Source organism: Danio rerio, chromosome 1, assembly GCF_049306965.1.
Source record: "Danio rerio strain Tuebingen ecotype United States chromosome 1, GRCz12tu, whole genome shotgun sequence".
NCBI classification, from domain to species: domain Eukaryota; kingdom Metazoa; phylum Chordata; class Actinopteri; order Cypriniformes; family Danionidae; genus Danio; species Danio rerio.
This window is the reverse complement of record NC_133176.1, coordinates 3,573,994-3,599,932: the sequence shown is the minus strand read 5'-3', so window position 1 is coordinate 3,599,932 and position 25,939 is coordinate 3,573,994. Positions and strand designations below refer to the sequence as shown.

Genomic DNA, 25,939 nt, shown 5'->3' with positions numbered 1-25,939 from the left:
ATCACCAGCGATCTAACCACCAGAGATCGTGGAAAACATTCACACTCACATAAGACTACAAATCTGCTGGTAAATGGACTATAAGACCCAGTTATGCACCACACACACAACTGGTTCCTGATCCTGACTGATACAACCACACAGCTGATGCTGCTCAAGTACTGATTACTGATTACAGTACACACACACATATATATATATATAATATATATATATAATATATATACAGCTCACTTTGAGACACTCATTGCTGAGTCTTGTTATCTATTTAGTGACATTACAACGCATTTTCCTTGCCTTGCCTTCCATGTTTTGAACCTTTGCTTTGATTTGTTTGATCATTCCTGTATGCTGCCTGCCTTCTGACTATTTGCCTGCTATTTCGACTACGCCTCTTGATTGCTTTTGTACATTTGTTTGCCCCTGTGTTGACAACTGCTTATCTGACCTCACCAATAATCCTGCATGTGGATCTGCACCCCTGTTGTCAGTGTCACTTCCCTGGTTACATTGGCATGTAAAATAAAATAAATAAAACTAAGTATAAAACTAAAATACAATAGTAAATTGCTAAAGTAATACTAAAATAGATAACAATAAATAAAGACCAACACAAAAAGAAAGAAATAATAAAATAAATAAATCAGTAATGATGATAATAATGATAATAATAATAATAATAATAATAATAATAATAATAATAATAATAATAATAATAATATCAATATAACATATGCAATAATATAATATAATATAATATAATATAATATAATATAATATAATATAATATAATATAATATAATATAATATAATATAATATGCAATAATATAATATAATATGCAATAATATAATATAAAACAATATAGTATAATATATAATAATATGATATAATATAATAAATTATGATATAATATAATAAATTATAATATAATATGATCAATTATAATATAACATAACATAATATAACATAACATAATATAATATAACATAATATAATAAATTATTATATAATATGATAAATTTTAATATAATATAATATAATATAATATAATATAATATAATATAATATAATATAATATAATATAATATAATAATATAATATAATATAATATAATATAATATAATATAATAAAATATAATAAAATATAATATAATATAATATAATATAATATAATATAATGAAAAAACATGAAAAATTATATAATGACCCCTGTTTCATATTGACTTAATACAGGAAAGTTTTGAAAATAACTTTTTGAGCATAAAATTTGCTCCTGGTTCAGTCGGGAACACTTTCAACCCTTGAACACCCACAGAGTTTGACATTTCACAGAGTTTTAATGCCACCACAGCGGCGACTCAAAACTCCAGCCGCACGAAATTAAAAAAGTGAGTGATGTTGAAACCTGTAGTTTGTGGAAAAAAACGCTGCTTCCTTCCTTTAGGGAAAGAGCGGGAGATTTTGTGGCTCCAGAATCAAAGAAAGAAGCTTTGCTCTCTGATGTAATCAATCCTTTGTGGCTCTTTTTTGCCCCCAGAAACATCTGTGATTCAGCGGCTCTCCCACACCGAGCAAAACAGCAGAATCTGTCTAATCCTGAGAGTTGCTTAAAAACAGCTCACGATCCCGAGACTGAACCTGACTGATGTTTTAAAGAGGAGTAATGCGGACTAATGGACGAGGGCTTTACTTCTGCGTCATTCAGAGTCACGACTGAGCATCGGGGAAGTGGATTTAAAATCTGTTTGTTGAGTCGAAAAACAACTCCAATAAAGAAAAATTAGGACTTCAAAAAGCGTAAAAAAAAGGAAAAAAAAGAAAAGTGGAACAGAGGTGCAGAGATAAATCGGAAAATACTGACTTAAAAGATTAAGCAATAATTATTTATGTTATATTAATTTGTATGCTGTTATAGAATCACAATTATAGAGGTAATAAAAAATGAAAATGTATCAAATAAAAAATAAAACAAAATAAAATAAAATAAAACATTAAAATTTTAAATTTTAAAAATAACTAAACTTGGTAAATAATCATAATAACAATAACAACAATAATAATAATAATAATAACAATAATAATAATAATAATTATTATTATTATAATTATTATTTATATTATTATTGTTGTTATTATTATTATTATTATTATTGTTATTATTATTAATAATTACTAAGTTTAGTTATTCTTTAAAAAAATATTTGATAAAAAAATTGGATTCAAATCAAATCACAGCAATATTTATGTTGTCATAAAATCACAATTATGAAGGTGGCAAAAAAAATAAAATATATATTTTTTAAATAAATAAAATTTTAATGTAAAAAAATAATAATAAAATAAAAATAATAAATATTTAATAATAAATAATAAAAAAATAAAACAAAATTGAATTAAACAAAACAATAACATAAAATAAATGTAATAAAACAATTACACTAAGTTAATAATAATAAGATAATAGAATCAAGCAAAAAGAATAAATAAAATTAGAACCAAATAACATTACTTTTCCTTCAGCTAATAATACAATAATTAGGTGTATATATATATATATATATATATATATATATATATATATATATATATATATATATATATATATATATATATATATATATATATATATATATATATGTGTGTGTATATGTGTGTGTGTGTGTGTGTGTGTGTGTGTGTGTGTGTGTGTGTGTGTGTGTGTGTGTGTGTGTGTGTGTCATTACACAATATTTATACTTTTTATACATAATAAATAAATAAAATGATTACATTTAACCAAATATAATATAATATAATATAATATAATATAATATAATATAATATAATATAATATAATATAATATAAAATAAAATAAAATAAAATAATATAATATAATAAAAAATAATATAATATAATATAATATAATATAATATAATATAATATAATATAATATAATATAAAATAAAATAATATAAAATAAAATAATATAATATAATATAATATAATATAATATAATATAATATAATATAATATAATATAATATAATATAATATCAAATTGTCTCAATCCCAGCCACATTATTTTTCAGTGACTGCTGATCCTTCAGAGAACAGCCATCGCTGAAAAATGCAGCTATGTATATGGCATTGCTAATGTGTTTAGCTCTTCCATTAAAGTGCCACTGTTATGCATAACGTGTTTAAAAGACATATAGGCAACACATAAGCCAGCGTTCCAGTTCAGACTTAATCCTGCAGGCTTTCAAAGGCCTTAACAGCATCAGGATTTCTCAATAATGCATCAAAAACACAAGGCCCCATAGGAAGCAGAGGCGTAATCAAAAAGTGGGAGTTGAAGAATTTCTAAATAGACTCCTATAAATAGCAGAGGAATGAAAAAAGAACGAGGGCATGGAGAAAGGATGAAGGATCAAATCCCTCAGAGGAGGCAGATAAAGGACGAGTGTTGCTTCACAACACCAAAATCCAAAACTGCAGATTTATGAGGCGCTTCGACCAGAGCAACTATTACAACATACTGTTGAAGTCTGAATCATTATGCCTTCTGAATGATTAGCCCCCCTGTATATATACTATATTTTTCCACAATTTTTATTATTATTTTTTGTTTTAAATATGCATTGTAAAACACATTGCAAAAATAAAGAAAAGGGACAACATAAACATGTAACAATAAGCAAATACACTGAAGAGTATGAGCGAAAATAAAAATAAATCAATAAAATTGATTAAAAATGAATTAGGGCGACGCGGTGGCGCAGTAGGTAGTGCTCTGGTAGGTCACTGGTTCAAGCTGCGGCTGGGTCATTTGGCGTTTCTGAGTGGAGTTTGCATGTTCTGCCTACGTTTGCGTGGGTTTCCTCCGGGTGCTTCAGTTTCCCACACAGTCCAAAGACATGTGGTACAGGTGAACTGGGTCGGCTAAAGTTGTCTGTAGTGTATGAGTGTGAGTGAGTGTGTATCAATGTTTCCCAGAGATGGGGTGTAGCTGGAAGGGCATCCGCTCCGCAAAACATATGCTAGATAAGTTAGTGGTTCATTCCGCTGTGGCGACGTCAGATGAGACTAAGCTGAAAAGAAAATGAATGAATGAATAAATAATATGAATACAACATTATTTATTTATTTGTTTGTTTTTATTGTTAATTGAATAATTATAAAAAATATGAATTTATTATTTGTTTGTTTGACTGTTATTTGTTTATGCATTTGTTTTTATAATTTATACATTTTATTATTATTTATCTATTTTATATTTTTATTATTATTTTTTATTATAAGTTATTTTTATTATTTTTATTATATTTTTATATACATTATACATGTTATTATTATTATTATTATTATTATTATTATTATTATTATTATTATTATTATTATTATTATTTAATATTTTTATTATCATTTTATTTTTTATTATTCATTATTTTTATTATTTTATTATATTTTATATACATTATACATTTTATTATTATTATTTATTTATTTTATATTTTAATATTATTTATATATTTTTATTTGTTGTATTATCAATTTTTTAATTTTTAATTTTTATTTTTAGTATTATGTTTTATATTAACTTATCTGTTTGTCTTTATGGCAATTTCTTATTAACCTAAACACATTGTAAAACACAAATTACTTTAAAATAAACCTTAATATTCTTAAAATTAAATCTATTGTAAATTCTATTGTAAATGTTTTATAAGCAATAATTTATGCCATATTCAGTACAGTATGACCCCGAATGTAGAAGCAGGTCAGAGGTCAGTGTGTGTGTGTGTGTGTGTGTGTGTGTGTGTGTGTGTGTGTGTGTGTGTGTGTGTGTGTGTGTGTGTGTGTGTGTGTGTGTGTGTCACTTCACACTCAGCAGAGTCCAGAAAGAGCTTCATTCATCACACACACACGTACACACACACACACACACACACGCACACACACACACACACACACACACACACACACACACACACACACTGCTTGGGCGTTTAGGAGAGATCCTGTGCACGGGTCGATACTGATCCCACAGTGCTGAAGCTGTTTCTGGGGATTAGCTGGAAATCTGCGCTGCCTATCAGAGTGATGAATACAGCCGTGTGTGTGTGTGTGTGTGTGTGTGTGTGTGTGTGTGTGTCAGAAACACCTGTCCTTACAGATAAGCACCACAAGACAAGCAGAGCATGAGAAACACACACAGACACACACACCTGCAGATCACTAATTCCAGATCAGATCTACAGTACATACACACACACACACACACACGCAAACACACACACACACATGCAAACACACACACACACACACACACAAACACACACACTTGCAGTTCACTGACTTCAGACCAGATCTACAGTAAAAACACACATACACACACACACACACTACACCTGTAGCTCACTGACTACAAATCAGACTTACAGAGCGCACACAAACATGCACGTGCACACACTAACACATACACACACACACACTTGCAGCTCACAGACTTCAAATCAGACAGTGCGCGCACACATACACACATAAACACTCACAAACACGTAGCTCTGAGTAAAAACAATTTTACAACACACACACACACACACACACACGCATACATAAACACAACGCACACACACACATATTACACCTGCAGCTCACTGACTTCAAATCAGACAGTGCGCGCACACATACACACATAAACACTCACAAACACGTAGCTCTGAGTAAAAAACTATTTTACAACACACACACACACACACACACACACACACACACACACACAAACAACACCTGTATCTCACTGACTACAAATTAAACCTGCAGCGCGCACACACACCCACACACACACACACACTTTCACCTCACTGACTCCAGCTAATTTTATGATCCAATATAATACCCATAAAGCAACAGGTCACGCAGCCACATCACTGAATCAAACCACCACGTCAGTATGCTAATTACCAATTAATGCTAATGCAGTCGGCCGCGAGTGTAAACACATTATAAATTTAAGAGCAGAACATACCTAATTAATAACAGGACTGTAAATGGCTTGGATTTCATCAACAACCCAGCCAAACTTTCGCGTTTAAAAGCGACGCATGATCTAATATGCAGAGCCATATACGCACGCAGACTGGGCATTTCAGATTTATTAATGCCATTGATGAAGTATTAATGACTCGGCTCACTATTAATGAAACTCCTCCTGTTCCTCTGGCCCAAAACAGCATCTATAATCAGCGTTCTGCCCAGATCCAGAGGCGCAATTAACAGTCTGTCAGTGTTACAGGCCACTAATGTTCATTAAAGCTGGCCGGGCTTTCTGATTCAACACTCATTCCCTAATAAGTGGACATCTTTGGAGTGAATAAAAACACACGTGAGGTTTCTTGACTGCTTAAAGTGCACCTATTATGCCACAATCACTTTTATAATTGGTTTAGACAAAGTTATGAAAACAGTGTGTGAATAACCAGCTTATAATGGTAAACATTAATTAATTAATATAATTAATACAACACAATTGATGAAAACAGTATGCAGAAACACTTTGATTGACATTCTCCCTTTGTATGTGTTATCCGAGGGGAAAGCCCCGCCCATTAGTTAGTTAGTTAGTTAGTTAGTTAGTTAGTTAGTTAGTTAGTTAGTTAGTTAGTTAGTTAGTTAGTTAGTTAGTTAGTTAGTTAGTTAGTTAGTTAGTTAGTTAGTTGGTTGGTTGGTTGGTTGGTTAGTTAGTTAGTTAGTTGGTTAGTTAGTTGGTTAGTTAGTTAACTAAATTTATAGTGTGGAACGCTGCATATTACAGTGTAGTTAATTCCCAGCAGTGACAGGATGTCAACATGACATCACACCGTAAAAAATGCAGGTTTCCACACAATTCATTCATGTTGTCCCATTACAAATCGGTTCAGTTACTTAACAACTTAAGTTAACAAATTCAAGTGAATTGAACATAAAACAATTAGGTTGTCTCAAAAAAAAAAAACTCAAATTGTTTTGTTTCACCTCATTTTAAATGAGTAGTTTGAACAAGCAGCACAAATCATTCTTTCAGTGCAGATTGTGCAAGTGTTCCAATTTTAAAAGTTGTTCACGTGTTGATTTGTTTGTTTGTTTGCTTGTTTATAGAAGATTAAATAACTAAACAGTTACTAAAAAGGACTTATTTGTTTGTAAAATAAAATCATTTATGTGCTGTTAGTTAATTAATTTAGTTAGTAAGTTAGTAAGTTGCTGCTTGTTTAAAATACTTATGTAAAGTGAGCTGAAACACAATTGCTTAGATCTTTAAGGGAAAACCTAATAGTTTTATGTTCAATCCAATTAAGTTTGTTAAGTTAACTTAATGGATTTTTGTTAGGACTACCTGAATTAATTGTGTGGAACGCTGCATTTTACAGGTACATACAGGTTTCCACACAATTCATTCATGTCCCAACAAAAATCGATTCAGTTAACTTGACAAATTTAAGTCAAATGAACATAAAACAATTAGGTTGTTCCCCAAAAAAAACTCAAATTGTGTTGTTTTAGCTCATTATTTATAAGTAGTTTGAACAAGCAGCACAAATCATTGTTTCAGTGCAGATTGACGTTGTACCACAATGTCGTGGGGCATTGCATTTTCTTAGGAAATGAAAATTGGGTTGACGTCAGGCCGACATCAATGTCCAACGTCTGACAGATGTTGCAGTTTGGGTACTTTCGAACGCAACTTAAAAATAACAAAATATCAATGTCTAATGATGTTACAGCTTGACGTTGTGTGGACGTTACCTGTATGACATCTATCAGACGTTGGATTTTGGTTGCCATGCGTGATGAATAAATATCAGTATTTGATGTCAATATGACATTGGTTTAAGATGTTGATTTGGTTGATTTTGGTTGCTAGATGTTGGATTTTAGTCACTTTACAACACATCCCAAAGACATGGACTGCTCACACAGACTCAGTGCTGAGGAAGGCACAACAACGCCTCTTCTTAACAAGCCCCCACATCCTCCGCTCATTCTACACCTTCACTGTGGAGAGCATCCTGTCTGGCTGTATCATCACCTGGTATGGAAATAGCACCAGCAGCAATCGCAAAGGCCTACAAACGATAGTGCGAACTGCTGGACTCGTAGTAGGAGGTGAGCTTCCCTCCTTCCAGGACATTTACACCAGGCGGTAAATGAGGAATGCCAAGAGAATCATTAGCGACTCCAGCCACCCAAGCCATAGACTTTTCTCTCTGCTACCCTCAGGCAGACGGTTCCGCAGCATCCGGTCACGCACCAGCCGACTGAAGGAAAGTTTCTTCCCTCAGACTATCAGGCTGATGAACACTTAACCCACCCCACACAAACTCTTCCATACCCCTCACTGCACACCATCAATATGTAGCATGCACTGCACTTTAACCAATCCATACTTGGAACAATACTGCCTACAACTACGTGGACACCTATTCATTGTACATATCGCTGTCAATTTCACATTGTCCTGTTTTTTGTTTTTGTTTTTTTTTTTTTTTTTTTTTGGGGGGGGGGGGGGGGTATACTGTAGTATTTTGTACTGTCGTTGTATTTGCACTGTCATTGTATTTGCTCTGTCTGTATTTTGTACTGTCTGGAGCCAGCACCTAAGCTTTTCACTCATCACAGCACACGTGCAGCTGATGATATGGAAAAAAAAAAAAAATCAACGCCATTTCACATTGTTATTGGACGTCAAAATAACATTGTTCTTAGATGCTGACGACTTAAATCTAACCTAAAATTAATGTCTTATGACATTGGGTGTCTGCTGGGTTAATTTGCTAGTTAATCACTCTCTCGATTCATTAATAAAGCAACACATTTATACAAAATAAAAAAAGTAAATGAAACCACCCTGGGTCTTCTAAGGACACGGCAAAGTTCATTTACACCACACGTCATCGTTTCTGTTCGCACTACATGCAAATCCAGAGCTCTGAAATTAACCTTTACATAACCTGTGAATATGCAGTCCTGCTCTGCACTGTACGCCTTCATTATGACATTTCAAAAACTGTATAATTAGTGTGCGCTGTAAGGAGCAGCTCTTCCAGCCCATTACAGTGGCGGTTTGGAGAGTCTGACCCGTCTAATTAAGAGCTGAACCCCCTGAAGCAAACCATAACAAAAGGTTAAGAAGCAGATACTAAACAGCTCTAATGCAAACGATTACATAAGGAATAATTCAGAGACCATAGGAGCAGATCGCAAGTTCACAGATCAAAGTGATTTCAGAAAGTTTTGATCTAAAATCTTCAGGTTTATCTTTCCAAAATACAACAGTCTGTGATCATTTCTGCTGGTAGTGACTTCAAACGAAGCAGACTTTTACAATTCATGTTCATTTTCAAACATCAACAGGCTAAAAAAACTGAAAAGTTATTTCATTCCTAATTCAAACTATAAATATTCAGTTTTAAAAATAGTTTTCTGCTACTTTCAGAATCGTTTAGCTTCACTGCACAAAGATTCATTTGCAGTTCAGTTTTCTGAACCAGTTTAAATAACATTTTGCTTTCAGTGATTCACTTTCTGAACCAGTTCAAACAACAACAAATAATTCATTGCAAAACCGCACTAGTAACACGTACTAGTTGCACAGATATTCATCTATTTGTTCAAATTCATTCTCAAAGATTCATTTTTTTCTGAAATGATAGGCATTCATTCAAAACCACCACAACAACAAAGATTCTGAATGAGTTCAAACCAAAATATTCACTCCTAAAAACAAATATTTAGAATTCAGTAAATGTGCAAGTTTCTAAACCAGTTCAGAGTACAAAAAGATTCGCTCTCAATGAGTCATTTTGTTAGAATAGGTTCAAACAATTGAATCAGAGCCATTAAAACAACACAATCATTCAACAAAATTGACTCATTAGGTAAAAACTCATTCAGCAAATCTATGCACCAGTTCAAAGTAGCAAAGGATTCGCTCTCAAGGAGTCATTTTCTTTTTAGAATCGGTTCAAACTATTGATTCAAAACCACTAGAACAACAAAATCATTCAACAGAACTGACTCAGTCAGAAAAACTCATTCAGCAATGATTCTCAGTGATTCTTTTTTTTTAGTATTGACTCAAAAAAATTGATTCAAAACCACTAGAACAACACAATCATTCAACAAAACTGACTCCTTCTGTAAAACTCATTCAACAAGTCTATAAACCAGTTCAAAGTAGCAAAGGAATTGCTCTCTAGAAGTCATTTTCTTTTTAGAATTGGTTCAAACTATTGATTCAAACACACTCGAACAACAAAATCATTCAACAGAACTGACTTATTTAGTAAAACCTGCAAGTTTCTAAACCAGTTCAAAGTACACACAAAAGATTCACTCACAACTCACAAGCATTGGTTCAAACAACAGATTCAAAATCAATAGGACAACACAATTCGTCAACAGAACTGACTCATTCAGTAAAACTTGCAAGTTTATAAATCAGTCCAAAGTAAAAGATACATTCTCAATGATTCGTTTATTTAGAATTAGTTTGAACAATTGATTCAAATCCAACAGAAAAACATGTTTCAACAGAACTGACTCTAAATAACTACTTCTTCAGTTCAAACTACTAAAATATTCACTCTTAATGATTTTTATTAAATCAGTTCAATCAACTGATTCAAAACCACAACCAAATTTGTCAACAAAACTGACTCATTCAGTAAAACTTGTAAGTTCATAAACCAATGCAAAATACCAAAAACAAACATAAATCTTAATGATTCTTTTAGAGTTGGTTCACACAATTGATTCAAATCCAATTGATTAGCAGTCTTTAACAGACCTGACTCATTCAGTGAAATATGCAAGTTTATAAACCAGTTCAAACCACTAAAAGATTCTCTCTAAATGAATCATTTCTTTAGAGTCGGTTCAAACAATTGGTTCAAAACCATTAGAACAACAAAATCTGTCAACAGAACATACTCATTCAGTAAAACCCATTCAGCAAGTATATAAACCATATTTAACTACCAAAAGTTCACTCTCAATGATTCCTTTTTTAAGAATAGGTTCAAACAATTAATTAAAAACCACTAGAACAACAAAATCCTTCAACAGAACTGATTCATTCAGTAAAACCTGCAACTTTATAAACCAATTTAAAGTATCAAATGATTCACTCTCAATTATTCCTTTTTTTTAAGAATAGGTTCAAGCAATTGATTCAAAACTACTTGAACAACAGCAGAACTGACTTTCTGTGATTTATTTTTAGAAACAGTTAAAACAAATGACTCAAAGGCACAGAATAATTTTGTTCAACAAATGAACATTACTTGATAAGCAAGCAACTTTTTCCAGTACACAAAGACGTCAAGTGTTCTAAATCAAAAACAACTCATTAAAATCAATGAAATCAAATGAACGATTCATTCATAGACTGCAAAATATCACATTTACTAAAAGTCAAAATCTTTATTTCACATTATTCTTTTCCAACAGCTGTTTATTAGCAAAAAGCCCCGGAGTAAACAGAAGTGCAAACATGGACACTTCCAGTTGTGTGATCTATAAAAAACAAACTTGACGGGAGATTATGCGCAGCTGTAAATAAACCCAAAGGAACATTTAATTTAAATATAGATTTTATTGAACCACTTGTCATCATATGAACATCATATAAATCATTAATAAATAAATAAAAAGTCCAATATATTAAGCAGTTATCATTTGATGGTTTATGCAATCACATCACAGCTTCATTTTAGCAACAAACTGTACCGATCCGCCCTATACACCAGGCCTGCACACACACCAATCCCCCTCAATGGGGTATATGCCGAGCTAGTGCTGTTCCCATGCTGATAAACTTCCGGTGACCAGTTATTGTGAACTTTTTTCCATTTTATACGGTTCCTTTTACAGGATCGATGTTGTAATTTTATTAAAATACATCCAGTTAAATAAACTTTGAAAATTATTTAGTTGCTCAAGCATAAAATGGGAGAAAAAGCTGTTTACTCGCATGCTCCCGTCAGAATCGGCAGGCTAGCGCAGAAGCTCCATTGAATATACTGGAGTAAAATAAATGGTCATATTATAAAGACATGGAGGTGGAAAATGTAATGTAATGCAGGGCTTGCATAATCTTGCATAATCTGAGGCCCACTGTAAATCGGACAACACTCAGCTAGTGGAGATCGCTGATTTTTAAAGAAAACAGACCTTAAACGCACCGGTTTATGCATTGGCATTCAATTCGTCGGAAGCACTTAACCCAGGTTACTGGCAAATTAAAAGTCCTACTAGCATGCTTCGGCATATACCCTATTCGCCTTTTGCACACAAAACTCGATTAACTTTTTCCCAGGCCTCCGAAAGCCAAAAATCACCTCTGGTTCCACCTTCAGCAACTTCCTCTGAAAATTAGTTGGCCACAGTTGGCCCCAGATTTTAAAGCGAACCGCTTTCCACTCACCGTCAAACTTTTTGTGTCTGGAGGTGAATGTTGTGCGTATGTTCCTGCTGCTGTCGTCCACCAGCCTCTCGAAGTCCAGCTTGCTCTGCTGTCCGAGCTGATCCTCTATGTCTGAAGTACAGCAGGTGTATCCTTGAGCACAGACCCGCAGATGCTCACCTGGGGGACGAGAAAAGGACATCTTTCACACACCGCTAATCAAACACGCTTCATTACGCCGTCGCTCCGTTCCCAAAGCGCCGACAGAATTAATGGTGCGCTGCACCACTGGATCTGACATCTTTAATTACGTCAAAGCGGCAGATGGATGATTGAGAGCCGGCTTTAAACTGAATTTACAGCATTACTTCAATACATCGTCATCAGTGAAACAACTCTTTAAAGATGTTATTTGATTTTGTTCTAACTCCAAAAATAATAATGAAGAATATGCTAATCAGTGGGCATCACAGTGGAGCCGTGGGCAGCACAATCGCCAGCAAGAAGGTCACCTGTTCAAGCCGTGACTGGGTTAGTTGGCATTTCTGTGTGGAGTTTGCATGCGTGTGTTTTCCTCCTCTAGTTTCCCCCCACAGTCCAAACACATGCTCTATACTGTAGGTGAATTGAAGAAACTAAATTGGACATAGTGCGTGAGTGTGTGTGTGAATGAGTGTGTATACTGTAGATGTTTCCCAGAACTGGAAGGGCATCCGCTGCGTAAAACATATGCAGGAATAGTTGTTGGTTCATTCTGCTGTCGCGATCCCTGATAAAAAAGTGACTAAGCCGAAGGTAAATGAAGGAATGAAAGAATGAATATTCAAAAAAAAATTCAATAAATATATATATATATATATATATATATATATATATACAGTGCTTAATTTGTGTACTGCGAGGTCCCGGAACAGATTGAGGTAACAGATCCAGCATGTTTCCCAAGGATGTAGAGGTGTCGCGCATGAAAGTGGAAAGTGTGTGTGTGCGTGTTTGGTGGGTTGGGTTGGGGTTTGGTGGGGCGATGGACGGCGGAGGGTGGTGGCAGGGGACAGTGAAAAGAGTCGGAGAGTCATAATAAAAGCAGTTTTTAAAAACATTTTTAAGATAAAAATCATCATTTAACATATGTGTGTGTGTGTGTGTGTGTGTGTGTGTGTGTGTGTGTGTGTGTGTGTGTGTGTGTGTGTGTGTATATATATATATATATTATAAATATATATTTATTTATTTTTTTATTTATTAATATTTTTTTTGTAATTATGTATATGTTTAATGATAATATTTATTCTAAAAATGTTTTTAAAAACTGTTTTATTCCAGCCAAACTAAAACTAGTCAGATAAAAAAAGAAAATTCTAATAAGAAATACTGTAAGAATTTATAAAGAAAAAGAAAATTATATATATATATATATACATACATACATACATACATACATACATACATATATAGTCAGAATTAATGGAGATGTTTTTCAACACATTTCAGCAGTAAATATTTTTAATAACACATCTCTAATAACTGATTTATTTGATCTTTTCCATGATGACAGTAAATAATATTTGACTAGACATTTATCAAGACTCTTCTATACAGCTAAAGTGACATTTAAGGGCTTAACTAGATTAATTAGGTTAAATAATTTGACCTTAAAATGGCTTTAAAAAATTAAAAACTGCTTTTATTTTAGCTGAAATGAAACAATTAAGACTTTTTCCAGAAGAAAAAATATCATCAGACGTACTGTGAAAATTTTCCCGCTCTGTTAAATATATATATATATATATATATATATATATATATATATATATATATATATATATATATATATATATATATATATATATATATATATATATATATATATATATAGTATACCATACCACGCTCGCTCTGTTTTGTTAATACTATCCCAGAATTTAAATCTTTACTCAAAACGCACTTGTTTTCTGAATGTTACACTTCTGATTTGATAAACTGACCACTTTGTTTGATCACCTGTGCTCTGCATATTTGTCCCCCAGGTCTTGTTATGTATTTCCAGTTATATTTGACTTCCTGTATGTTTGTGAACCTATAATGTTGACTTTATTTGAGTACTGTTTCTTTCCATGTCTTCTCGTATCGCTTTTTGCTACATTCTTTGTAAACTGTCCTTGAGCTCTAGAAAGGTGCCAAATAAATAAAAATTTATTATTATTATTACTATTGTATATATTTTCCAGGTGCAACAGTACTATCGTCCATTTTAATTGAGGTTTACAGAAGAGATTTCTGAAATGCCCTTCAGTGTAACTATACAAAAAAATTATTATTTATTTCACATTAATTTATTATGTTTTACTTTTTATTTAAAAGCTTAAGTTGGCCACTTTTATGTAATACCAAATGGAATAGTTGTCAGTTCATTCCGCGGTGGCGAACCCTGATGAATCAGAGACTAAGCTAAAGAAAATTTATGAATTTCTACTCTCCTAAATACATGGAAAATAAACAAATAACCCATCTTTAAACTTCCTCTGAGCTTGTGTTTTCTTTTCTTTCGTTTTTTTTTTTTTTTTTTTTTTTTGCAGTTAGATGAGCTTTTTTACTGTGAACATGTAGGAAAGTTGTCAGAATGTCAGTGTGAAAACGGATTTGCCATGTATTTTTGAGGCTTGGTGCTTGACAGGGTACATTATATTATAATATGTTCGACGTGATGTTTTATATAGTTTGCCTGTGGGGAGAAAAGTCGAAACCAAGTTCAGCTCAGCATGAGAAAGCATATTACTTCCATAGTGTGAAGGCTTTTTTTTAGAGAGAGAGAGAACCTGGATTTTCTGGAAGAGCTAAAGTGAAATACTTTTACAATTTATTTTGTTTAGAAATAATTTATTTTATTAGATCTTTATTTATTTTTTAACTTAAAAATAAAATTTAATTTTTTTATAAGTTCCACATATTACATATTTGAATAGCTTTATAGTATAATAATAGGATTAATAATAATAATAATAATAATAATAATAATAATAATAATAATAATAATAACAGTAATAATAATTTTATTTTTATTTATTTTATTTGTACACATTTTTGTCAATTTTTTAATTATTTTAGTACTATTTTAATTTAAAAAATTATTTCAATAGTTTATATTACATATTACAGAAACAACAGCGTTTAAATGTCCAAATCACTGCTTTTTTGTTGGGTTGTTGTTGTTGTTTTCCACCAGATTCCCATGAGCACCAACTTGCTTTAACAACCCACCTGCAAACGAATTACATTTTTACAGTATAAATGGCATGGCTCCAGTCAATCTGTCCAGTTTGCATTCTGCACCTGTCCATCCGCACCATCTGTCCAGCTCAGCATTAAACCGGCCTTCCCATTGCAACTTAACCAGAAAAAAAAAAAAAAATCTCCCAACACCTGCTAGATTAAACCTACTGCCACACAGGGTCAACACTGCAGCGCCTACTAAAACCACCGCCAAAGTGATTCTGGCACGTGCAGAACAAAATGCATGGAGAAAATGCCAAAACTACAGCCTAATGACACATTTAAAATCAACTCTGACTCTGGCGAGGAATCATTAGCCGCTCGCGCCGAGCAGAAACCATAAACAGGAGTGCGCTGATGATAACAAGACCTCTTTCCTTCCACTAGCACTGAATGTGGAAACTCATATCAGACCATTATACACAGAGCAGACGCTTATTTTCCCATACATATCGACTTCTGAGAATATTTTCAGGCCTTTGTGCGATTTTAATTTGTGATTGCGTCTTGTGTGCGTGTAAATGTAATGAGTGAGAAATTGTGCAATTTATGAACAGGCCCGTATCTCTGCATGAATAATAGGGAAATAGAGGTTATAAGGCTCTGTGTTCATTGTTGTACGTTTCTCATATTAAAGTTCAATCATATTTGAGTTTCGTCAAACATTACGTGTGCTTTTATTATCTTGAATCGGTTGGTCAGGGGTGTTTCTGAATATTACTGTGGCTTAGAGATGTTTTTTTTTTGTTGTTTTTTTTTTCTGCATGGAAAATTAACATGATAAATGAGATCTCTGTAATAGCTTAAATGTTTTTCCAAGATGGGAATGACTATACATGGAGAATACATTTAAATGGCTTTACTATTAATGCATGTCAAAGGATTGTATACTATTCGTTTGTTTTTCCCAAATACCAGACTATTCCAAAAGTGTTTTTGCTCATTAATACAGCATTTATTAGTGCAATAAAAAAGAAATAAAATGTAATAATAATAAATAAATATTTTTATAATAATAATAATAATAATAATAATAATAATAATAATAATAATAATAATTGTTTATAGAAATGTATTAAAATTAATATTAATATCAACAATAATAACTCTTTGTTTGGTTTTTTAATACCAGACTAATCCAAAAGTGTTTTTAAACATCTTTAAGGTTTTTTCGCTCAACAAAGCAGCATTTATTAGAATCAAAGTTCAATAAAAATTTTAAAGAAAAAATTAATAATAATATATTTTTTTTAATTTAATAAAAATAATAATATTTTTTTAGAAATTTAACAATAATAATAATAATAATAATAATAATAATAATAATTATAATAATAATCATCATCATCATAATCATAATCATAATCATAGTAATAAATATGTGTTTTTGATAATAAAAGGTGCATTTATTAGATTAAAAGTACAATAAAACTTAATTCAAATTTTTAAATAATAAAATAAATTTAACCAAGTGTCATTTATTAGATTTAAAGTACATTAAATTCCAAATAAAAAGTGTAAAAACATAAAGAAATTAAAACAAAATACAGTTTATTACATTAAAAGTACAATAAAAACTATACAAAATAGTTAAATAATTTTATTAAAACAAATGTAATTTCAAAGACAAAAATTACAATAAAAGCCAAAAAAAAAAAAAAACTTGAATAATAATTTAATGAAATCAAATGTCATTTATTAGATTAAAAGTACAATACATACTAAATACAAATTTATGAAATAATAATTAAACAAAAACACTTCATTTATTTGATTAAAAGTAAAATAAAATCTAAATAAAACTGTAAAATAATAATGTATCTAAAGCAAATGTCATGTATTAAATAAAAGTACAATAAAAACTAAATAAAAATGTGAAATAAGAATTATTTTAAAACAAATGTCAGTATTAGATTAAAAGCATAATTTCATAGAGTAAAATAATAATTAAATGCAAGCAAATGACATTCATTAGATTAAAAAAATAAATAAAAATGTAAATGTCATTGAGAAATGTAATTTCTCAGAAATTGTACAATAAGAATTCAATTAAAGCAAGTGTCATTTATTAGATTAAAAGTACAATAAAAACTAAATTAAAAAGTGCTAAATAATAATTAAATTAAAACAAATTATTAAATATAATTTTAAGATTAAAAGTACAATAAAATAAAAAAGCAAAACAATAATTCAATTCAAAACAGAAGTTTTCACTTTTAATATATTCCAAGGAGTAAATTATTATTTTGATTAAACATGGAATTCTGTGTCACATTAACCTTCAGAAATCACTCTGGTATGCTCAAAAATGCTTAATTAAAATAAACTTTTGTTTAAATTTATTTTTTAATGACAAATTAAATTTTTTGGTTCTTCTTTGTAATTAAAGGTCAAGAACAGCATTTTTGAATTTACCATGATGCCTTCATTGTAGATTTTTTGTTTAATTTTAGGCATTTAAAAAAGTTTTAGTACAAATAAAAAAATTAATAATATTAATGATATTAATGTGATGGATGGATGGATGGATGGATGGATGGATGGATGGATGGATGGATGGAGGGATGTATGGACTAAGCCAGATATCTTAAACTCAATTAAATCTAATGTTGATATTATTATTATTATTATTATTATTATTATTATTATTATTATTATTATTATAAGTTTTGTACTTCTACAATACAACAATGATTAAATAATCCCTATTTCTTATTTCATCAATGAAATTTTAGGAGAAACATGACAAGACTTAAAGAAAGGCGAACCCAAATAAGAACAAAGCAGCAGCATCTGAGCTCTGGAATCTACATCAGGTCAGCAGAATCCACCGACTGTACGCCAACAGCTGGCTGATGTCACGGATGATGACAGACCAGGCCCTCATATTTCATCTCAGAGACATGTAAGTAATTCATGAGGAAGAATCAACTGCAGAAAAGTCTGTCATCTCTCAAACACACACACACACATACACACACACACACACACGCACGCACGCACGCACGCACACACACATTTGTACATCTTTATGGGGACATCCTATAGACAATTTTTTATCCTGTACAGACTTTATATCATATGTTTATTTTAAACTATTTTAAGGGGCGGCACAGTGGCACAATGGTTAGCACTATGGCCTCACAGCAAGAAGGTCACTGGTTCAAGTCCTAAAATATCCCTTATTTTCACATCTCAATGTTCAGGTATGATACACACACACACACACACACACACATTGGCTTCAGCCCAAAGTGTTTTAAAGCGTGTGGAGGTGAGGTCACGATGAGCGTGAGGTTTGCACAAAGCGTTCAGTTCTTCATTTACGCTCATTTTCTCTCTCTCTCTGGTGTGTTTCTGCACAGATGTGGCGGATCGTTCTGGATCGTTATCTCCGGAACCTGGAGCTGAAGCACTGCATTGTAATTAGCTGGAAATGCTGACGATGAGCCGATGCTGCTGCTGGTGTTCAGATGATGAAGAGATAAAGTCCATTTACTACAGACAGATGAGAAGAAGAGTCCTGCTGGAGCAACACAAAGAAGACCTTCACATAAGTGAAAAAAGGGTGACACGGTGACTCAGTGGTTAGTACTGTTGCCTTAAGGTCAATGGTTCGAGTCCCAGCAGAGTCATTTGGCATTTCTCTGTGGAGTTTGCATGTTCTCCCTGTGTTGGCATCGGTTTCCTCGGGTTTCCGCCACAGTTTAAACACATGCGCTATGAAAGAATTGGATGATCTAAACTAGCCGTAGTGTATGAGTGTATGTGAGTGTGTTTGCATGTTTCCTAGTTCTGGGTTGCAGCTGCATAATACATATGCTGGAATAGTTGGTGATTCATCCCACTGTGGCGGCTTCTGAAATAGAGACTAAGCCGAATAAAAATGAATAAATGAATATCTGTATTTGGATTATGTAGAACTGCTGTGGTGATCTGATCAGATGAACTTATCCCTGATTGGTCAGATGGTTTACTGTGATCTGATTAGTCAGATGAACTAGTCCCTGATTGGTCAGATGGTAATCCTGTGATTATATTAGTCAGATGATCCAGTCAGAGACTGGACAGATGGTCCTACTTTGATCTGATTGGTCAAATAGACCAGTCGGTGATTGGTCAGATGGTCATACTGTGATCTGATTGGTCGGATGAACCAGTCTGTAACTGGTCATTTTGTTCTATTGGGATCTGATTAGTTAAACAAACTTGTCAGTGATTGTCTAGAGGATCCTACTGTGTTTTGATTGGTCGGATGAATCAGTCCCTGATTAGTCAGATGGTAATAATGTGATTGACTTGGTCAGATGATCCAGTCAGTGATTGAACAGGTTCTACTGTGATTTGATTCGTTGGATAAACCAGTCTGTGATTGGTCAGATGGCAATACTGTGATTGAATTGGTCAAATGACCCAGTGGGTGATTGGTTAGATGGTCATACTGTGATCTGATTGGTCGGATGAATCAGTCACTGATTAATCAGATGGTAATACTGTGATTGAATTGGTCAGATGATCCAGTCAGTGACTGAAAAGGTTCTACTGTGATCTGATTGGTTGGATGAACCAGTCTGTGATTGGTCTGCCTTCTTTATATAGGTATCACAACCCTGACATAAAATACTGTATACTGCAAAGTTTTACCCTGTTCAGTAATACAAATACTAGCATTTTCAATAAATATTCAGACATCCTATCTAACTTCACGCTTAATCCACTCTTATTTAGTTCCAATAAAAGCAAATGTCAAATCCAACGTATCATTTTACATCAGCAAAGCCTCATATCAGTCGTTCTGGATTTGAGGAGTGACGCGACGCATGTGTGCATATCAAAATAGCACTAATCAGATTAAAGATACATTTAAAATATGGTGATTACAAGAGGGATTACATCCATTTTAAAACAAAAGACTTCTGCTCATGCATTAACTCCAACTCCATCTGTGCTGCCGTCAAAAATAAATCAATAAACCAACAAAAGCAATGAATCATTATTATTGACACCCAAAATGAATTCGGTGACTCAAGATTTTGAAATAATCTTCAATATTGAATGAAAAAAGAAAAAAGTTTATAGCGCAAACGCTGCTGGGTTCTGTCTGTATTCAAATATCGAGTCTGATGACAAGTCTGGCAGTAAGATGAACTGCTGCGGTACAGCACTGTCATGTTAACTAATGAAGAGGATCTGCTGGATGTTTTCATCTTTGCAGCTCCAGCTCCCATTATTAACCAAGCAGACAGCAAAAAAAGAGCTCCATTCACCTAGACTATGAGCGTCAGCTGGATTCTGAGAGGCTGTTTGTTGAACATCAAGGTCTACATGACCACAGGTACAGTACATCATGCTATCTTTTATTCATTGGCATGTTTCACTTGTATTTATGCAAGATTTGCTGCATCATGCTGGTCTGGAGATGCACAGATGTGGAGTATTATTAATTTATTATTAATGCCACTCATAGTTTGGGTTCAGACGATAAACAATACCTGTTTTCAGCATAGGTTTATTTTGGTCAGATGGTCTGCTACATGTTTTGGTCAGATGACCAGTCTGTGATTGAACAGATAATCCTACTGTGATCTGATCAGATGAACTTGTCCCTGATTGGTCAGATTGTTTACTGTGATCTGATTAGTCAGATGAACTAGTCCCTGATTGGTCAGATGGTAATAATGTGATGCAATTGGTCAGATGATCCAGTCAGTGACTGGACAGATGGTCCTACTTTGATCTGATTGGTCAAATAAACCAGTCGGTGATTGGTCAGATGGTAATACTGTGATTGAATTGGTCAGATGTTCCAGTCAGTGACTGGACAGATGGTCCTACTTTGATCTGATTGGTCAAATAAACCAGTCGGTGATTGGTCAGATGGTCATACTGTGATCTGATTAGTCGGATGAACCAGTCTGTAACTGGTCATTTTGTTCTATTTAATCTCATTAGTTAAACAAAGTTGTCAGTGATTGTCTAGAGGATCCTACTGTGATCTGATTGGTCTGATGAACCAGTCACTGATTGGTCAGATGGGTATACTGTGATTGAATTGGTCAGATGATCCAGTCAGTGATTGAACAGTTTCTACTGTGATCTGATTTGTTGGATAAACCAGTCTGTGATTGGTCAGATGGCAATACTGTGATTGAATTAGTTAAATGACCCAGTGGGTGATTGGTTAGATGGCAATACTGTGATCTGATTAGTCGGATAAAACAGTCAATGATTGGACAGAGGGTCCTAGTGTGAAATGACTGAGCAGATGATCCAGCAACTGATTTATCAGATGGTAATACTGTGATCTGATTAGTTGGTTGAACCAGTCAGTGATTGGTCAGATGGTCATTTTGTGATCTGAGTGGTTGAGTGAACCAGTTTGTGATTGGTCATATTGTTCTACTGTGATCTGATTGGTCAGATGTACCAGTCTGTGATTGGACAGATTATCCTTCTGTGAGTTGATTGGCTGGATAAACCAGTCAGTGATTGGTCAAATGGTCTTACTTTGATCTGATTGGTCAGGTGAAACAGTCAATGATGAGACAGATGGTCATACTGTGATCTGATTGGTTGGATGAACCAGTCTGCGATTGGCCAGATGGTCCTTGTGTGATCTGATCGATTGAATGACCCAGTCACTGATTGGTCAGGTGCACCTACTGTGATCTAATTAGTCGGATGACCCAGTCAGTGATAGGCCAGATGGTCCTAGTGTGATCTAATTGGTCAGATGACCCAGTCACTGATTGGTCAGGTGCACCTACTGTGATCAAATTAGTTGGATGAGCCAGTCAGTGATTGGTCAGATGGTCCTTGTGTGATCTGATTGGTCGGATGACCAAGTCACTGATTAATCAGGTGCACCTACTGTGATCTAATTAGTCAGACAACCCAGTCAGTGATTGGCCAGATGGACCTTGTGTGATCTGATTGGTCAAATTACCCAGTCACTGATTGATCAGGTGCACCTACTGTGATCTAATTAGTCAGACAACCCAGTCAATTATTGGCCAGATGGACCTTGTGTGATCTGATTGGTCAGATGACCCGGTCACTGATTGGTCAGGTGCACCTACTGTGGTCTAAGTAGTCGGACGACTCAGTCAGTGATTGGCCAGATGGTCCTACTGAGACCTAATTGGTTGAATGAATCAGTTTGTGAATGGTCATATGTTCTAATTCGTCAAATGTCACAGTCAGTGATTGGTCTGTGGGCCAACTCTGCTTTGATTGGTCACATCAACCATACTGCTGTGACGGATCATCAGCTTACATGTTATGTTAGAAAGCAAACAAGAATGTGTCCAGGCTGGAATTTCAGACAGCTCAGAACGGCTTCATTTATCAGGACTCTTATCTCTGAAACTGCGCAGATGTTTCACATTCACAAACATTCACATCACTCTGCATGAAGCATAATATCTGGAGGAAAAGAAACATTACACTTGCATGAACACTTGCATTCAATAACATATAAAACTCCAGAAACAAACATATACTCCATAGTTGTGACAGAGTCATATCCAGAGACTCTAAAACCCACACGCAACCCGCTAACACAGAATCAGTTTGCAGTACTTGCTTTTACTAATTACATTTTCAAAAGGCGATCAATAATCCAGAACTCATATTACCACAAACTCTCTTCACACCCCGAGGATAACTTCAAATTAAAAAAACAACAAACATGATCATATTCAAACCGCATGCTTATTTCTTTTCTCATTATTTCCTATTCCTCGGGAGTCTGCGCTTTTGATGGTTACTCTCTATTGCATCATTATAGAAATGATCGAGTTAATAGACATTTCTACAGCGCCGCTTTTGCTTCGTAAAACGATTGCAAGTTCCTTCCTCCATGGGGCATCCTTGCAAATTTGCATCTCTTTGATGGCCAATATCTCTCTGGACCAATCACGCCGGCGAGTAAATATTACTGAAAGTTTGATTTCCTCTTCATAAGAGCATCTTCTTCCACACGCACAAGTGATACAGTGAAACTTTGCTAAATATTAAACGCAAGATTACATTTATATAGAAGTAAATACAGCAACTGAGTTCCTCTGAGGTTCACGCTCAAATTAAACACTGCATTAGTTCAAAGTGTTCAGTGTATTTGGTAAGATTTTAATCAGTTCGCCTTCCACTTTTACACTGCTTGCTGAAGTTTTCTCCAATGAAGTGTATTTTTTTTTTTTTTTAGGGAAGCAGCTTTGGGTAAACTTACAGTAAAAAAAAAAAATAGTTTATATCAAATTATCAGTATGTAAAATTATATTGTCTATAGGTTTACAACAATATGCATTAAAAAGAGAGGAATAATAAAAATAGTAAGAGTTATTTACAATAAAATATACTATAATATAATCGATCCTCAGATCAGTTGGCTTTTCTATGTGGAGTTTGCATGTTCTCCCTGAGACATGCGGTACAGGTGAATTGGGTAGGCTAAATTGTCTGTAGTGTATAAGTGTGTGTGAATGAGTGTTTGTGGATCCAGAGATGGGTTGTGGCTAAAAGGGCATCCACTGTGTAAAAACGTGCTGGATAAGTTGGTGGTTCATTCCGCTGTGGCGACCCCGGATTAATAAAGGGACTAAGCTGACAAGAAAATGAATGAATGAATGAATATATAATATATAACATAAAAGCACATGTTCATAATGCGTATAAGATGAGAAGACGCCTGCTGTCCATTAAACGTCAGCTTCTTCACTTCACTTTAACACGCATTGAGCTTTACTTTCACACACTGCCTCAATTCATAAACCACACAATTCATCAACAGCAGAGCCAATGAATCCAATTACAGACACGGCCGTCAGTCTCTGAACGCACATACTTTAATATACGCTCATGAAAACAAAAGCAAAGAAAATGGTTTGTCTATACAATTCAGCTGCCTTCATTAAAATAAATGAATGAATGAATGAAATAAAATATGTATATACTATTTTAATTATTTAAAATAAAATGAAAAATGATAAATAAATATTTAAAAATAAAATAAAACAAAATAAAATATTCTTTTATTATTTGAAATACAATTAAGTTCAATAAAAACACATTGTTATATAAAATACAATTAAAATAATTTAAAATAAAATAAAATAATGTTAAAATAAAAATAATTTAATTATTTAAAATAAAATAAAATAATAATTCAACATATTTAAAAATAATAAAATATATATTTTTTATTTTTTTTAATAAAATAAAATAAAAATATAAAAAACACTAATTATATTTTTAAAAATTCTAATTAAATTAAATTAACATAATTGGTTATTTAAAATAAAAGAAAATAAAAAAGTAGTTATTTAAAATAAAATAAAAGAAGGGAAAAGAAAACTTGCTATTTAAAATAAAATGAAATAGAATAAAATAAAATAAACAAATAAATATATTAATTATTTAAAATAAAATAAAATAAAAATGTTTAAAACAAAATAAAATAAAAAAAAACATTGCACCATACAGGATTGTTTTTTTACATAATTATACAAATTGTGCTACCAGTTTTGGAGAAATTGGAAAAAAAAAAAAAAAGCATGACAATAATAATATAACTGACTATTTTTTGGCAACGTTTAAACAAAATGAAAATATTTTGCCATAAACAAATAATAACATATCATATAATCTAAAATAAATATTGTAACTATAATAAGCATAACATAAATACAATAATTATTATTAAATATTAGTTCTATTTTCTCAAATATTGTTAAATAATTGTTTTTGCTAAAATGCTTTATTTCTGAAGGCCTAATAAAAGTATGAACATTAAAATAGTTGCATACAAAATATTTTACATAATATTACAGTCTTATAAAGTCTCATTTCTGGCAGAATATTTTTTTTTTATTATTAAGGTCAATATTATTAGCCCCCTTGAGCAAGATTATTTCTCGATTGTCTACAAAACAAACCACTGTTATACAAGGACTAGCCTAATTACACTAACTTTAACCTAATTAACCTAGTAAAGCCTTTCAATGTCAAATGTGTTGAAAAAAAGTATCTCCAATAAACAGAAATGGGGACAAAATATTGAAGAATTAAAACTAAACTAATCAATCTGACTTCAACTATTACTTCATTTCAACACAGTGTATTCAGCTTTACTTTCACACACTGCCTCATTTCATAAACCACACAATTCATCAACAGCAGAGCCAATGAATCCAATTACTTAAATAAACTTAAATATACGCTCATGAAAACAAAGGCGAAG

At 32.7% G+C, this 25,939-nt stretch overlaps 1 protein-coding gene across 2 annotated transcripts in view; it reads right to left on the bottom strand.

Moving 5' to 3' along the window:
• gpc6a (glypican 6a) overlaps positions 1–25,939 on the bottom strand; it is a 343,841-nt gene that overhangs the window by 254,297 nt on the left and 63,605 nt on the right. For both annotated transcript variants that reach the window (XM_021475731.3, NM_001109719.1), the window contains 1 exon segment: positions 12,451–12,609. In XM_021475731.3, the coding sequence (XP_021331406.1) occupies positions 12,451–12,609 (159 nt within the window).